The 16,238-nt window shown below is 41.7% G+C and overlaps 1 protein-coding gene across 1 annotated transcript in view; it reads left to right on the forward strand.

Moving 5' to 3' along the window:
- The window catches only part of GABRD (gamma-aminobutyric acid type A receptor subunit delta), a 41,615-nt gene that overhangs the window by 20,499 nt on the left and 4,878 nt on the right, over window positions 1-16,238 (forward strand). Inside the window, exons 4-9 of the mRNA XM_044668644.1 lie at window positions 2,926-3,038; window positions 4,748-4,815; window positions 6,188-6,408; window positions 11,821-11,903; window positions 12,941-13,078; window positions 14,748-14,903. Coding sequence (XP_044524579.1) covers window positions 2,926-3,038; window positions 4,748-4,815; window positions 6,188-6,408; window positions 11,821-11,903; window positions 12,941-13,078; window positions 14,748-14,903 — 779 coding nt within the window. The remainder of the gene's footprint in view (window positions 1-2,925; window positions 3,039-4,747; window positions 4,816-6,187; window positions 6,409-11,820; window positions 11,904-12,940; window positions 13,079-14,747; window positions 14,904-16,238) is intronic.

Below are 16,238 nucleotides of genomic sequence, written 5' to 3' on the forward strand. Positions count from 1 at the left end.
AAAGAAAGAAAGAAAGAAAGAAAGAAAGAAAGAGGAAGCTAATATTTACATAGTGTTTACTATGTATCAGGAACTACTGAATTCTTCACAATTATTATCACATATGAGTCTCCCAACAACCCTGGGAGGTAGGTGCAATTATTATCCCCATTTTACAGACAAGGAAACTGAGGTAAGCAAAAATTAAATGATTTGCCCAGTGTCACACAGCTACTAAGTATATGAGGTTGGACGTGAACTCAGGTTTTCTAGATTTCAGATCCAGAGCTTTCTCCGCTGTATCCTTCGGCTGCCTCCCCAAAGTAGAAATGATGGTATTCTACATTTAGGATCCTATTTACATCTGAGATCAAATCTCTCTGGTGCTTACTGATTGATAATGTGACCTGTTTGGTCCTTAGCTGCCCTACCTGTCATATAAGAGTGGTTGGATTAGATGGCTCATTCCAGCTCTAAAATGACCTTTTGGTTCTCTGGTACCACATAGGTAAGTGATGGAACCATGGGGTTGTGAGAAGACTGGGAAGCAGAGCCTGGCAACCAGTATATACTTTCAAGGACATGGGCATGGCATGAGTCATTTCTGCATTTGGTTTTCAGCTTCAGAGATCCATGTGGGGTATTTCCTGTGACCTTGTCAGGGAAGAACCCCAAGAAATGTCATGCCATGCATGGAGGAATGGCAGAAAAGGGATCATTGGCCATACAATGAGTGTGTATCCCAGGAACTCTCCATCAAGGCTCTGCCCACAGTTGGCAGAAAACCAAATAGCAAAACCATATCACAGTCGCATGCAGAAGAGCCTTGAGGAAGGAGGATGTATGTGTAGAGCAGGAAGAGACAGGAATAAAGGATTCTAGTTTTGGGGGGCGGGGCAGGGTAGGAGCTCCTTGCATAAAGTGCTTATGTATTACCCCTCCTGCAGCCTCGGTTAGGCTAGTTGAACATTTGAACCAACAGCCCTCTGCTAACTCTTTTCTCTGCATTCCACCATGATGGGGGTAGGAGAGGAGAATCTCTAAGCCCTTATTCTACTTCATCATAAATGGTCATAGTATTTTCTGACTTCAAGAGACCTTATGAACCTCAACATTCTGGGTGGCATCATAGACAAGCCCCTGGACTTGACAGCAGAAAGTCATTGGGCTTGAATCTTGCCACCAACATATTTGGGACCTGGAGTCTCAGTTTCCTCATCTATAAAATGGGGGCAAGGGAGCAGCTGGGTGGTTCATGGATTGAGATCCAGCTCTAGATAAGGGAGGTCCTGGGTTCGAATCTGGCCTTAGATACTTCTTAGCTGTGTGACCCTGGGCAAGTCACTTCACCCCCATTGCCTAGCCCCTACCACTCTTCCGCCTTGGAACCAATACCCAGTATTGGTTCTAAGACAGAAGGCAAAGGTTTTAATAAATAAATGAATGAATGGATAGATTGTTAGACAGATAGATAAAATGGGGGTAATAATAATAGCATCCACCTTCCTGGGTTGTTGTGAGGAGCAAATGAGATGATAATTGTAAAAGGTTTAGCAAAGTGCCTGACACATAAGAAGTGCTATATAAATGTTAGATTTTTTTTAAAAATGCAAGAGTTGAACTAAATTAGATGTCCTTTGAGCTGTCCTTGGCTGATGGAGGTGCTTTGGCTTCATGATTTTGGAAGACCTTCCCTGCTTTGTCCCTCTGAGTCCTTGAATCTATGAAAAGAACGGGGATTTTTTTTGTCTTGTACCTACAGCTGGGAGACTGTGTTCCAGTTGGGGACTATTTGGGGGAAAGGCAGCTGTAAAGATGCTGTCTCAGTCCCTCTGGTTTAGTTCCTAATTTCCCAGTGCCTTCCTGGCCCCCCAGAGAGAGGGGGCAGGGTGGGAGGAGAAAACTGGGTATGTTTAGCCTGGGGAAGAAAAGACTCAGGGGGCATGTGATGGAGTTTCTGTCCTGCAAGATTCTGAAAGGTTGTCACATGGAAAAGGGATTATATTTGTTCAGCTCAGCCCCAGGGGAAAGAACCAGTAACAATGAATGAAGGCTTCAGAGAGACGAATTTAGGCTTGTATTGAGGAAAGATTTCCTGAATTAGAACTTTACTAAAGTGGCATGGGCTTATCCTCCCTTCCTCCCCTCACTGGAGGGTCTTTAAGACAAAGCTGGATGACCTCTTATCAGAGATATGATTAGAGCAGCAGCCAGGAGCCTCAGTGGATAAAATGCCAGGAGAACATGGATTCAAATCTGGCCCCAGATACTTCTTAGCTGTGTGACCTTGAGCAAGTCCCTTCACCCCCACTGTCTAGCCCTTTCCACTCTGCTGCCTTGGAATCTATACTTGTGTTGATTCTAAGACAGAAGGTAAGGGTTTACAAAAAAGAATACTATAGAGTGATTTTTGGTGGGGTGGAGTGATGGAGGTTATGGTTGGACTGACTGGCTGCTGAGATTTCAATTCTGATATTTTGTGATTCTTTTTAAATGTTTCTAGAATGGATGGGGTAGGGGGAGAAGTGGGGATAGATAATAGAGAACCCCAACAGATTCTTGAATAAGTGAATACTTTGATTGAAGTGGATTTAAAAAAATAAACCTCACCTTCTGCCTTAGAATATATTAGTTCTAAGGCAGAAGAGTGGCAAGAGCTAGGCAATGGGGGCTAAGTGACTTGCCCAGGGTCACACAGCTAACAAGCACCTGAGGCCTGATTGGAACGCTGAACCATCACTGGACCTGGCTCTCAACCTACTGTGTTACCCAGCTGCCCCCAGAAGTGGATTTTAAAAGAAATATAAATCTTTCTCTGAATGTGAGAGCATTCGTACCCTTTGCTAAGAAAGCAAGTCCAGGACTGTTTCCCAACACCTCCCTCCCCAGTAATATCCTTTGCAGTAACTTCTACCCATGCTTGAATTTCCTTTTCTCTCTCTCCAGAGCAATGAATGACATTGGAGATTATATAGGTTCTAATGTGGAAATATCTTGGCTCCCCAATCTGGATGATCTGATGGAAGGCTATGCCCGGAATTTCAGACCTGGCATTGGAGGTAATACAGGGAGATCTAGGGATGGGGTGGGAAAGGGAAGGAAGGATTCTCTGTCCCTGAATAAACTCATATTCAGTCCCTGCAGTAGACAATATGTGGCCCATATTCATTCCCCAGGGATTGAGGTCAGCTCAGGGTTTGGGCTATTCTCCAATTAGAGATCACCATTTAAGAGGATATCTCAACTCTTCAGGACTTTTGGAAATGGACAGTTCCCTGCCCAGAGTTTTCTTTTTTTTAAAAAAACACTTTCCCCTTTCCTTCTATTTAATTCTATTCCTCCTAGAATTGATACTGAATATCTGTTCCAAAGAAGAAGAGCAGGAAGGGCTAGACAATTGGGGTTAAGTGACTTGCCCAGGGACACACAGCTAGGAAGTGTCTGAGGCAATATTTGAACCCAGATCCTACCCAGGTCAGGCACAATCCACTTTGCTACCTACCAGCCCCTAAAGAGCATGTATTATACACCTACTAGGTTTAAGACACTCTGCTGGATACTAAGGCATATTGTTTAGTCATTTCAGTTATGTCCACCTTAGAGTTTTCTTGGGAAAGATCCTGCTTGTGGTTTGCCAATTCCCTTTCCAGCTCATTTTAAAAATGAGAAAACTGAGGTAGAGTTAAGTGACTTGCCCAGGGTCACATAGCTAGTATGTGTCTGAATCTGGATTTGAACTCACAAGATAAGTCTTCCTGATTCCAAACCCAGAACCCTATCCACTTCTCCACTTAGCTGCCCACTAAGGCTTATGAGGCCAAAAATAGAACAATCCCTTCTTTCAAGAAGCACCTTTAGCTTGGGCAAAACAATATATACATATGTAGGTATATACAAAATTGATACAAGGTAAATTTTGGTGGGGTGTGTGGTGGGGAAGAGCCATTAGCAGCTGGAGGAATCAATAAATCTTAGGTGCATAGATTTAGAGTTGGAAGAGACATGAGAGATCATTGAGTCCAGGTGCCCCCTCCTGGCTTGCCATTTTACAGATGAGAAGATGTTCTGAAATATAGGGATAACTTATGGAGAAAAGCCCAACCCCAGAACTGACCTCAGACCCTGGAGAATGGGCTAGACATTGTCCCAGAAAACCGTTGGAAAGAGGGGCTAAGAGTCTTTTTCAAGGCTGAATAAAATCAATATTCCAACCCAGGTCTTCTAAATCCCAAGACAACAGTCTTCTTAATGTACTTTATTGCCTCTCCCATTCCACCATGATACATATAAGCTCTGGCAGGGCCTTCCAAGCTGGAGGGACTTCAAGTACAGGTCCAGAACAGGGCTGTGTGATTTTGGTGCAGTGAACAGTCTGGCTAAGAGCAAAAAGGCTTATCACCAGATTGACCAAAGGTGACAAGTTGTTGCTATTGGTTGGGGTGATAATAACTTATGAATATGAACTACAAAGGCATGGGGGTTTTGGAATCTGTATCCATGAGAGATGGGAAGCCCCCCATCTCCCAAAATATCCCAGATCCTTGATTATTGAAATACACGTAATTGCATTATTTCTATTGAGTCCAAGGACACTCTGTTGGCCAGTGACCAATGCTGGCTCCTGCCTCTGGTGCAAGATTCTTTGGAAACCTGTGCTTGGATATCTAAACTCCCTGGTGATGGGGACAGATGGGCTGTCTCTGATGCAGTGGGGGCTGGGAACTGCCCAGCACAAAGAACTTTTCCATTGATTTTCCCCTTCTTTCAGGTCCTCCTGTGAATGTGGCGCTTGCCCTTGAGGTCGCCAGCATTGACCACATATCGGAAGCTAACATGGTAACTCTACCCTGCTACTGCTCCCTCTTATTGGCTGTCCTTAGTCTATCTTTCTGCCCCCTGCATGCCCTTTTCATGTAGCAGACATTCAGGTGGCAAGGTCAGGGAGGTATAACTAAATAAATAAATCACCTGAAAAATATCTGGGGGTCTGAGTGGTCTCCAAATCTTACGTGTGTCAGGGGGTAATAAAGCAATTGAGAAAGTTAATGAGATCTTAAACTGCAATGAGAGGAGTCCCATCTAGAATTAGTGAATTTTGCCTTTGTCAGATGATGCTTGAAGCATTTTGCTTGGTTCTGAGCACTACATTCTTTTAAATAACCCTTACCTTCTGTCTTAGAATTGATTAGTATCACCTCCAAGGCAGAACGAGTGGTAATTGGGTGGGTAACTGGGGTTAAGTGACTTGCCCAGAGTCACGTAGCTAGGAAGTCTAAGACCAGATTTGAATCCAGGTCCTCCTGACTGCAGATCTTGTTCTTTCTCCACTAAGCTAGGAAGTCTAAGACCAGATTTGAATCCAGGTCCTCCCGACTGCAGATCTGGTTCTTTCTCCACTAAGCCACCCAGCTGCTCCTTGGCACTATATTTTAAGAAAGTTACTGTTGAGGAAGGCAGCTAGGTGGCTCAGAGGATTGAGAGCCAGCCCTAGAGAGGGGAGGTCCTGGGTTCAAATGTAGCCTCAGACACTTTCCCACCTGTGGTGACCCTGGGCAAGTCACTTGACCCCCATTGCCTAGCCCTTACCGCTCTTCTGCCTTGGAACCAATACACAGTATTGATTCTAAGATGGAAGATAACAGTTTGCAAAAAAAGAAAGAAAGATATGGATGGACTATAGAATATTCAGAGAGAGTGACAGAATGGAAAAGGGCTTAGAGATCATGCTACATAAGGATGGATCAAAGGAACTGGGGAATCTTTGGCTTGGTGAAGAACAGCTTTAAGGGAGGTATGAGAGCTGTCTAAAAGCATGTGAAGGCTTGTCATGTGAAAGGGGGATTAACCATGTTCTGCTTAGAAGCCTCAGAAGGCAGAGCTGGTAGCAATGGGTAGAAGGTATAATAAAGAAGCAAATTTGGACTTAACATCATGGAAGATTTCCTGAGTTAGAGGCATACAATAGTAGACTGAGCTGTCTTGGGCAATAGTGGGTTGCTCATTCCTGGAAGTCTTCAAGGAAAGGCTGGATGCCCAGTTGCCAGGAGTGTTGGAGAGGGTATTCTTATCCAGATTCAGCCTGGATTTGGTGGTCTTCTAGGCTTCCTTCCATCTCCAAGATTCTGGGATTCCAGCCACAAGTAAATGAGGTTGTGTTGGGGCGATCGACGAAAAGTCTTTGATTCCTCTCTCCCTCCCTTGACTTCAGGAGTACACCATGACGGTGTTCTTGCACCAGAGCTGGAGAGATGGCCGATTGTCTTACAATCATACAAATGAAACCCTCGGCCTAGACAGCCGCTTTGTGGACAAGCTCTGGCTCCCAGACACCTTCATCGTTAATGCCAAGTCAGCCTGGTTCCATGATGTGACAGTGGAGAACAAACTTATTCGGCTGCAGCCCAATGGGGTGATTCTGTACAGTATCCGGTAAGGTCCCTGTCCCATGTGCTTCAGAATTGTAAAATCCAAATCATACAGGGAAACCGCCCTCTAATCAATCTAATAATTCAACATGTCAAATAATACAAGATGAAATGAAGACAAATTCAATCTAGTTCAACTGTTTAATTTAACAAACATTTATTAGACACCTGCTATATCCCAGGTGTTGGGGACGTGAGACAAAAACAAAATAGCCTCTGCCCAGCTTACAAATGCACAGGAAAAAAAAGTTAAAAATACTAATAATTTCCAGAGGTGATCACAGTGTAATATGAAGGGTGATTTGTTAAAAAAAGAAGAGGCATTTCGGAGGGCACAATGGAAGATCATGCTTGAGAAGGACAAGGACACAGAAGGATTGGAGCTGACCGGGATAGGTATGAGGAAGCAGGGAACAATGGCCAAGGAGCCTCAGATTCTAAATTATAGAGATTCTGAGAGGAGCCATCATGCAGCAAATGGTCACATCCTTCTCAGAAGAAATAGTATTGTTGATTTGGTTTTCGATCTCCCAGCAAAACCTTAAAAGCAAGAATGAAGAAAGGAAAAAAGGAATATATACACGGCAGGGTTGCCAGATGGTCAAGATAAGGTTGGTAAAGCCATGGGGTCTGGTTGGTTATAGAGGGATAGAGGGGTCTTTCAGGTACTTCCTCACCCTCTAATTACCAATCATGTCAGATCTGCCTCAGGGCTCCCTCCACAGTCAAGTAGATTATCTCCTTCAGGGGACTGAAAGACTCTAGGGCAGTAGTATCAAACTCAAATAGAAATTAAGCCACAAGGGGCAGCTGGGTGTTTCAGTGAATTGAGAGCCAGGCCTAGAGATGGGAGGTCCTGGTTTCAAATCTGGCCTCAGACACTGCCTAGCTGTGTGACCTTGGGCAAGTCACTTAACCCTCATTGCTTAATCCTTACCACTCTTTGGTCTTGGAACTAATATACAGTATTGATTCTAAAGTGGAAGGTAAGGGTTTTTTAAAAAGAAATTAAACCACTAAATTATACATAAGGATTTCATGTGGGCTGCAAATTGGTAGAATATTTTTAAAAAACACATATTAAGGTTTATATATATTCTATCACATTTTTATTGATTTTGTTAAATATTTCCCAATTACATTTTAATCTGGTTCTGGCCACACTCCAGAATTGTAGCCCAGGGACATGTATTTGACATCCCAGCTCTAGAATACTCTAAGGTCTTTGTTGGAGAGTCAGGCAACTGTGAAGGGATATAGCTGAGAGAAGGAAATATGGCAGCTGCTAGTCTTTTATTTTAACTAATTATCCTTGCTAACCAAGTACTTAGGTTAGCTGTTTTTATGCTGCTAAAGGAGCATGGGTGCTGTCAAAATACAAATAAGACAAAATTTTAAATTGAGAAATCTTTTAAAATCTCTGAATTTCAGCACCCTGGAGAAGAGCCCAATGGCCCTAGCCTAGTTAGCTTCTACCATACTTTGTGTGGTATACTAAATAACAACATTCTCCTTCCTTCCTAATCTCTGCTTGATAAGGAAATCAGCATTTTCTTCCCCAAAGAGTCTTTTCTCTCCTCCTAGAGAAAAACTTTATTAACACCAGAGAAAGATCCTAGTACCACATTCCTCTGATTTTATCATCTGTGACCCACAGTGACCTTCTGAGCCTAGGGAGGTGAACCAAGCCATTAGCCCAATGGGGAAACTGAGATTTCAACTTGGTCTACACATATGTGGATGATAACAAAAAAAACATTTGGTCATTTTGTTTCTTTTAAAGAAACTAGAAATATGCCTGTTAACTGTTATTTATTTAGAAATTCATAAATGGCTTGAATTTTTTTTAATGCAGCCCAATTCATCATATCATAGGCTAGGCACTGTGGTTGGCACTGAGAATAAAGGACAAAAAAGAATATGGTGCCTACCTTCACAGAACTTATAGTGAGGGAGTGGAGGGGGATACAATATGTATGTAGATAAGCAAAAGTAAAATGTATTTGAAGTACAAAATCATTTTAGGTAAATCATTCTAGGTATTATTTTCCTGAATTTTTATTTAAGGATGAAAATTTAAGTTTCATATTAAGTTACTAAAAATTTTACAATATGAATGCATAGTCTAAGGATTCTATTTTTTAAGTAGGTGAAATTTTTATTGATAGTGGAGGGATTAATGAGGGCTTCATGTAGGAGGTAGCTCCCAAGCCTAGCTTTGAAGAAAGCTAGGAATTCTTTTATATATTTTAAATTTTTATTTCATTAAATATTTCCCAATTACATTTAGAAATTTTTTAATATTCATCTTTGCTTAAAACTCCTAACTTCTGTCTTAGCATCAATACAAAGTATCATTTCCAAGGCAGAAGAGCGGTTAGGGCTAGGCAATCTGGGTTAAATGACCAGGGTCATACAGCTAGGAAATATCAGAGGCCAGCTGGAACCCAGCACTTTCCATCTCCAGACCTGGTTCTCTATCTACTGAGCCATCATGCCACTTAACATTCATTTAAAAACATTTTTAAGTTCTAAATTCTCTCCTAGCCTTCCATACCTTCCCCACCCCTTGAGAACACAAACAATATAGTAATTATATATAATAATATAATAATGAGAAGTCATGCAAAATATATTTTCATATTGGACGCATGGAATTCTTGGAAAAAATGTAACTTTTGTTTCTGGCACCTTCATTTGTAAAAATATACTTTCTCTTTCCCTTTTCTCTCTGGAGATCTCATTAAGTCATCCCTTATAATCCAGAATGAAAAAGAGGGAGGAAAATCATTAGATTGTGAGCCCTTTGAGGTCAGGGACTATCTTTTGCCTCTTTTTGTATTTCTAGGCTTAGCATAGTGCCTGACATATAGTAGGTGCTGTTAAGAGAGTATTTATGAATTTTTCCCTTTTCCTATAAAATAGAGACTGATACCTTATAATGCATTATATACATCTAATATATTCTCCCTATGGTGGATCTTGATCAACACTTATAACACTTTACCATTTACTTATCATTTAGTTAATTTTAACTTTTTCTATAAAAGTATTATTATTATAATTATTTTACATAGAACTTATAAATTCTATAACATAATATATAGTAAATAACATAATAAAATAACTATATAAATTATACACTTATCATTACATTCCATATCAAACCTTTCATTTAAATGCAAAGTTCAGTGCCCTTGAAATAATATAGTCCTCGTTGTAGTAAGTGTCCGTGCAAATAATCTCTAGTTGTAGTCCATTGTCCTTGCAAATAATGTCCTCTCATCCACAATGTCCTTTCTCCTATCTTGATTGCTGTAGGTATTAACAGTACTTGAAATGGAGTGCATTGAAAGTTCTTTATATACACTGTACCCTTGTAAGAGTTTTTACATTTCATCTATCCTTGCTAGACCATAAAATGGAACTCTAGAAATTATGTTAAATACAAACATTAACAACATTAATATTTTTGACATCATTTGAAGCAAAGAACCACGTTACAATGTATTTTAATGGTTAAAGTTTTATCCACTTCCTGATTATCTAAAAAGAGTCCTGGGAACAAATTTAGAGATTCTTCAGGTAGCTCTAATGTAATATCACCATCCCGAGTACATATTATCATGACCCTTAACTTATACAACAGATCTCTCCCTAGTAAATTCATAGGGGAGTTAGGCATTAGCAGGAATGAATGTTCCACAGATAAAGGTCCCACAGACACCATTCGTGGTGAAAGCTTTTGGACTTCCAAAGGTGTTCTGGACACTCTGACAACACTAACAGAGCCAATAGTATTAAATTTGGGTCAGATGTACTCATTAGCACAGATCTTGATGCTCCAGTGTCTTGAAGACAATTGTATAACGTATTCCCTACTTTCAGTGTCACATGTGGTTCAGTGCTATCTAGGGGAAAATGGACTGGGATAACTGGTGAAATTATATCTGGGTCTGGAAAATCATGTTTCACTATTTGATTCCAGAATCCTTTCTCCCCTGGCAAACCTTCATAAAGGTCCATGTGCACCCCTCTGAGATTCCTTTCGTTGAGGAGGATTTACATTTTGGCTAGTACGTGGACATGCTCCATTATGGATATATTGTAATAAGTCATTTGCCTGAGTTTGGCTATTGTTTCTATCATTCCCATAATTTCCAAAATTGTTATTTCAGAAATTGTTTCTGTTATTATTATTTCTAGAATAGTTGTTGTTTCTAGAATAGTTATTCCTAAAGTTCCCACCTTATTTCTAAAATTGATGAATATTTAATTTCAGCACCTGCAATTTATCATTAGGATGTCCCCTTTTTCCACACAAGTAACACATTGGTCTCTTTGGGTTGTATGTTTTTGCACAGGAGCCATAGCTAATCCAAAATTTGTATCACCTTTTTCAAGCCTTTCAATTTTTCCCTTTAGGGCTTTTATCTCCTTTCTTAATGCATCCACTAAATCACTATCATTGGCATCTTTCATTTCATGAAAGATAAACATAAACTACCACTCTCCTTAATTCATCAAGGTCTTGCCTGTACAGTTGCTCCTAATTCATGCAATTCCTTGATCTTTACTTGTAAATCTTTTATATAATTGGTGATTGTTGTAGCATTTCCAGACTGCATACTGTTTGCTTCACTAGGAGGATCTTTCAGAATATCACTTTGGTTTTGTCTTAACAGTGTTTAATATATATTTATTGAAGAAAAAAGTTTATCTAACCCCTCGATGAACCTGACATTATAGAACGACATAATACATAATATATATATATATATTATTGTGTACCTATTGTCTGCCACTTCTGCAAAAAAAAAGGGAAAGGGGTTAATTTCCTCTCCATTTGGCCATTATAATTATGAAGCATTCAATTTCATTATTTTTTGTTCTTTCTATTTACATTGTTGTAATCATGTATATCGTTCTCTTGGTTCTGTTTATTCCAATCAATCATGTAACACTATTTGTTTGGTCATTCCTAATCAGTGGACATCTATTTTGTTTCCAGTTTTGTTCATCCCAGCATCCTTGGGGTGCCATACTGAATAGCCAGCCCTCCCCTGTCTTCCTGATTTATGTTTGAAAGTTGAATCAGGTGTTCCTTTCCTAACAAGACTCACTTCCTCTTTTCTTCCTCCTTGTTAATTAGTTGGCTGGATTTTTGATTTTCATCCAGATGTTTGTCATCTCACAACCACAGTACTAAAGTTCCAAGTGAGGTACCTAGTCGTTCAGCAAGTCAGTGACAGCCTGGTGATTAGGTACTGAAGCCACCTGATGGGTGCTTCTTACTTCCTGACATGGCCTGTGTGGTTCTTTTCTGAGAAGAGATACTGGGTGAATAAAGAGATGTCTCCCTCTCGCTCTCTAATCTTCTCTTTCTTTCTTCTTGGTTTTCTTTTTCTGGGGGCAGAATCACCTCCACAGTGGCCTGTGACATGGACCTCTCCAAGTACCCCATGGATGAGCAGGAGTGTATGCTAGACCTGGAAAGCTGTAAGTCCTAACTCAGCAGCCTGAATCCTGCTGGAAACCTCTTCTTGGGGGCTTCAGCCGGTAGCCTATATTTCCTCCTACACCTTCCTATGAGTACAGACAGATCCATAACAAGTAATTTTGGTATAAGGGTTCAAATCTCACCAAAAAGGTTTGGAAAGTAGACCATCATTCTCTTCTCAAAAGAGGGGCATAAAGACAGATTCATCCTGCTCAGCTGTTGTCACGTGGGATGGGCATTTGATTTTCCAGCCAATGCCCCTGCATCGCTAATGATTCCCAACCTACTAACTCTTGGAAAATGGTAGACAGGAAAGAGGAGTGCAAGAAAGGGATGTTTTAAGCCCCAGGAAAACATCTAATAACAATGAGACTTTGCTGATTATGTTCCCATTCTGGGTGAGAGAATAAAGTCATGGGACAGATAACAAGGAGGGGAATAAGAAGGAAATATGCTTCTTGGAATATAGGCACCCTGATGCAAAGCCCCAGGCACACTGTCCTAGTTAAGGTTCTGAAATCTCATCCTGACCTTCTTGCCCAGATAGCTGTGACAGATACAGGCCAAACTTGGGATGATGAATTAAAGGCTCTGCTAAATTTGGCTTTTCTTTCTTTTAACTTCCATCTTAGAATCAATACTGTATGTCAATTCCAATGCAGAAAAGCAGTAAAGGTCAGAATGAGGGTTAAGTGACTTGCCCAGGGTCATACAGCTAGGAAATGTCTGAGACTAGATTTGAACCCAGGACCTCCCCTCTCTAGGCCTGGCTCTCAATCCACTGAGGAGCCACCTCACTGCCCCCTAGATTTGACTTTTCTAAGGCTAGAAAGTATTTCCCAAAGGAATCCCAAAAGGTCACAGATTCAGAAGTGCTAATCTCTCGGTACCTCAAAGTCATCCTCTGTAGAGTGAGAGAATTAGACTCAGTGGTCTTCCAGCTCTAAATCTCCTGGGCAAGAGAGCATGGGAGAGGCTGGGAAGCCTCCTTTGGAGCCTATCCTTCACTGTCTTTTTGGTTTGTTTTCCTTTGCAGATGGCTATTCTTCAGAGGATATTGTGTACTACTGGTCAGAAAATCAGGAGCAAATTCATGGCTTAGACAAGCTACAGCTGGCACAGTTCACCATCACCAACTACCAGTTCACCACTGAGCTAATGAACTTCAAATCTGGTAACGAGACTTCCCTTGTTCAGACAAAATTGGACATGGGCAACATGAAAAAAAAGGCTCAAAAGAGTTGATGATAAGAACATAGTTGGGCTTCAGAAGGGTGAAAATCAGTTATTTCTTTTATATCTTTTTTTCTTCATCAAGGAACCATTCTGGGTTTCATTGGCCCTAAAAGTGCAGATGGGTCTTCCTAGGGCAAGTGGGTCCAATCATTCAGCCCTGGCTGAAGTTCTAGGTTCAGTTCTAGGTACCTCATTTTAAGAAGAACATTGATATAATGGGCAATTAGGTGGCTCAGTGGATAGAGAGCCAGGCCTGGAGATGAGAGGTCCTGGGTTCAAATTTGGTCTCAGACACTTCCTAGCTGTGTGACCTTGGGCAAGTCACTTAACCCCAGCTGTCTAGCCTTCACCCCTCTTCTTCTTGGAATTGATACTTAGTCTAGGTTCTAAGATTGAAGGTGAGGATTTGGGGTGGGGGAAGGACACTGATAAGCTGGAGAGCATCTAGAGAAGGGTGACTAGGATGGCGAAGGGATTGTAGGATCCTAGATTTGGAACTGAAGCTGATCTCAAAGGGGGCTCTCCAAACCTGTCATTGACAGATGAAGAAACGAAGGCGGTGAAAGAGGAAATCATCCCCAAAAATCAGAGAAGGGATTTGTACCTGGAGCTTCCTGGCTCCAAGTTCAACATTTTATTCACCATTTTAAACCCTTAATTTCCGTGTATTGGCTCATAGGTGGAAGAGTGGTAAAGGTGGGCAATGGGGGTCAAGTGACTTGCCCAGGGTCACACAGCTGGGAAATGTCTGAGGCCGGATTTGAACCCAGGACCTCCCATCTCTAGGCCTGACTCTCAATCCACTGAGCTACCCAGCTGCCCCCTATTCACCATTTCTTGAGGTGAGGTAGTATAAGGACTGTTTGAGGAGCTGGGGACCATTAGCAAGAAATCAGGGTCAAGGAAGCCAAGAATAAGAGTGGAGAATGGCCACAGAAAGACAGGAATGTATCAGAGTATAGATCCAAAGTAGGAAGGCAGGCTCGAAGTTCCAGGAGAAAAAATTTAGAGGGGGGAAAGAACCTTAGAAACCATTGAGTCCATGTTCCCATTTTACAGAGGAGGAAACCGAGGACAAGAGAGCAGAAATGACTTGCCTAAGGTCAGTAAAGGCAGTAAATTTTCTTTCAGAGACAGAATTCAAACCCAGGTCTTCTGAACACTCATCTCTCATCCTCTTACTCTTTCCCTTGTACCTCACTATTTCCTAAAACATCAGAGTTGCTGTTTCCTAAGTGCTTTGAGAATAATGAGGTTTTCCTAGGCTTGAGTTGGGGATGTGGGTGGGGGTTCAGAGTTGCAATGTCTTCTCTGCTGGGGCTTGTACTGTTTGAAAGAGTGAACCAGAATGTTTTCGGGGTGGAGGGAGGAGCTAGAGGGTGGGCATCGGGCTCTTTGTTCTTTTCTGTGGCTCTCAGGAACTCTCTTCCATGTTCCAGGGCCTTAGTAAGTGTCCCACCTGAGAGCTGCCCTCCTCCTATAAATGGGCTACTGGACAGAGATAAGCAGAACCTGTTGTTTTGTTTTGTTTTGTTTTACATTTACACAACCAGTGTAGACTGAGGGCTATAAGACAATATGGATGTATGTGCGTGTGTGTCTTACAGCAGGACAATTTCCCAGACTCAGTCTACACTTCAACCTTCGGAGGAACCGAGGTGTCTACATTATTCAGTCCTACATGCCTTCCATCCTTCTGGTTGCCATGTCCTGGGTCTCCTTCTGGATCAGTCAGTCTGCTGTACCTGCCCGAGTGTCACTAGGTAATATGGGTGTGAATGCAGGGAAGGGGTCAAGGGCATGAGAGAGGGAAGAGAGGGGGTCACAGGTCCTGAGCTGGACAGAACCTTAGAAACATCTAGTGCAACCCTCTCATTTTTACCAATGAGGGAACTGAGGCAGGCAGAAGTGAAGTGGTTTACCTAGAGCCACACAGTTATGGTAAGTGTCTGAGAAGGGTTTTGGACCCCAGAACTTTCTGACTGCAGTTCCAGTGCTCTGTTCATCATACCATGATGCCTCCCGGGGAGAGAGGAAAGAAGGAATGGATTCCATGGTTCTCCCGATGGTCATCTACAACATCGAGTTTCCAAGGGTGGCTGGGAAGGTTGGGGCCACTCACTTTTCACCATGAAAAAATGATAACATTGGAAGTCAACCCAGAAGTCATTCAGCAAACATCTGAGTGGCCTGGGAGGGATAGGGACAATGAGAAGGGAAGAGGCTGCTCCAGAATGCTAACGTCAATAAGTGGCAGCTTCAAGGGAACCACCAAAAGAGAACCAGATTGATTATGAGGCTTCAGCCTGGAACCTTCCGGAATGCATGGGCTAAACTTCAGATGTTTCCTTTGACACTTACTAGCTATGTGACAAATTTGCTAACTTCTCTGCAACTTGTAATCTCTAAGAGCTGCCCAGAATGCTGACAGATTGAGTGGTTTCTTACTTTTTATTAGTAGCTATTATTAAATATAAATGAAGCAATGATTGTTGTGAACGACATTTATGTAACCCTTGAAAATGGGAAAAACTCTTCACTTACATGATCTCATTTCATCTTCACCCATGGATTGCTATTATTATCCCTACTTTACAAAAAAAAAAAAGGGAACTGAGGATGATTGTCAAGAGTCTTAGCCAAGGATAGACCTAGGAAATGTCAGGGCTTCCTAGTTTCAAACTCAGGTCTTCTTGATTCCAAGTCCAGGGCTCTCTCCATTATGACACACTGCCACTCAAATGACATAGTGGATAAAGCATTGACTGGGCTTGGAGTCAAGAAGAAAGACCTGAATTCAAATCTAGCTTGAGATACTTACTAGTTGAATGACCCTAGGCAAGGCATTTAGCATCTGTCTATTCTGGTTTACTCAACTGTATAATGGGGGTGATGACAGCATCTATACTTCATAGGGTCATTTTGAGGATTAAATGAGATATTTAAGTGCTTAGCACAGTAACTGACAGACAGAGGATGTTTAATAAATCCTTCCTTCTTTTCTTTCCCTTCCTTCCTTCCTTCCTTCCTTCCTTCCTTCCTTCCTTCCTTCCTTCCTTCCTTCCTTCCTTCCTTCCTTCCTTCCTTCCTTCCTTCCT

The sequence above is a fragment of the Gracilinanus agilis genome, chromosome 3, assembly GCF_016433145.1.
Source record: "Gracilinanus agilis isolate LMUSP501 chromosome 3, AgileGrace, whole genome shotgun sequence".
Lineage (NCBI taxonomy): Eukaryota > Metazoa > Chordata > Mammalia > Didelphimorphia > Didelphidae > Gracilinanus > Gracilinanus agilis.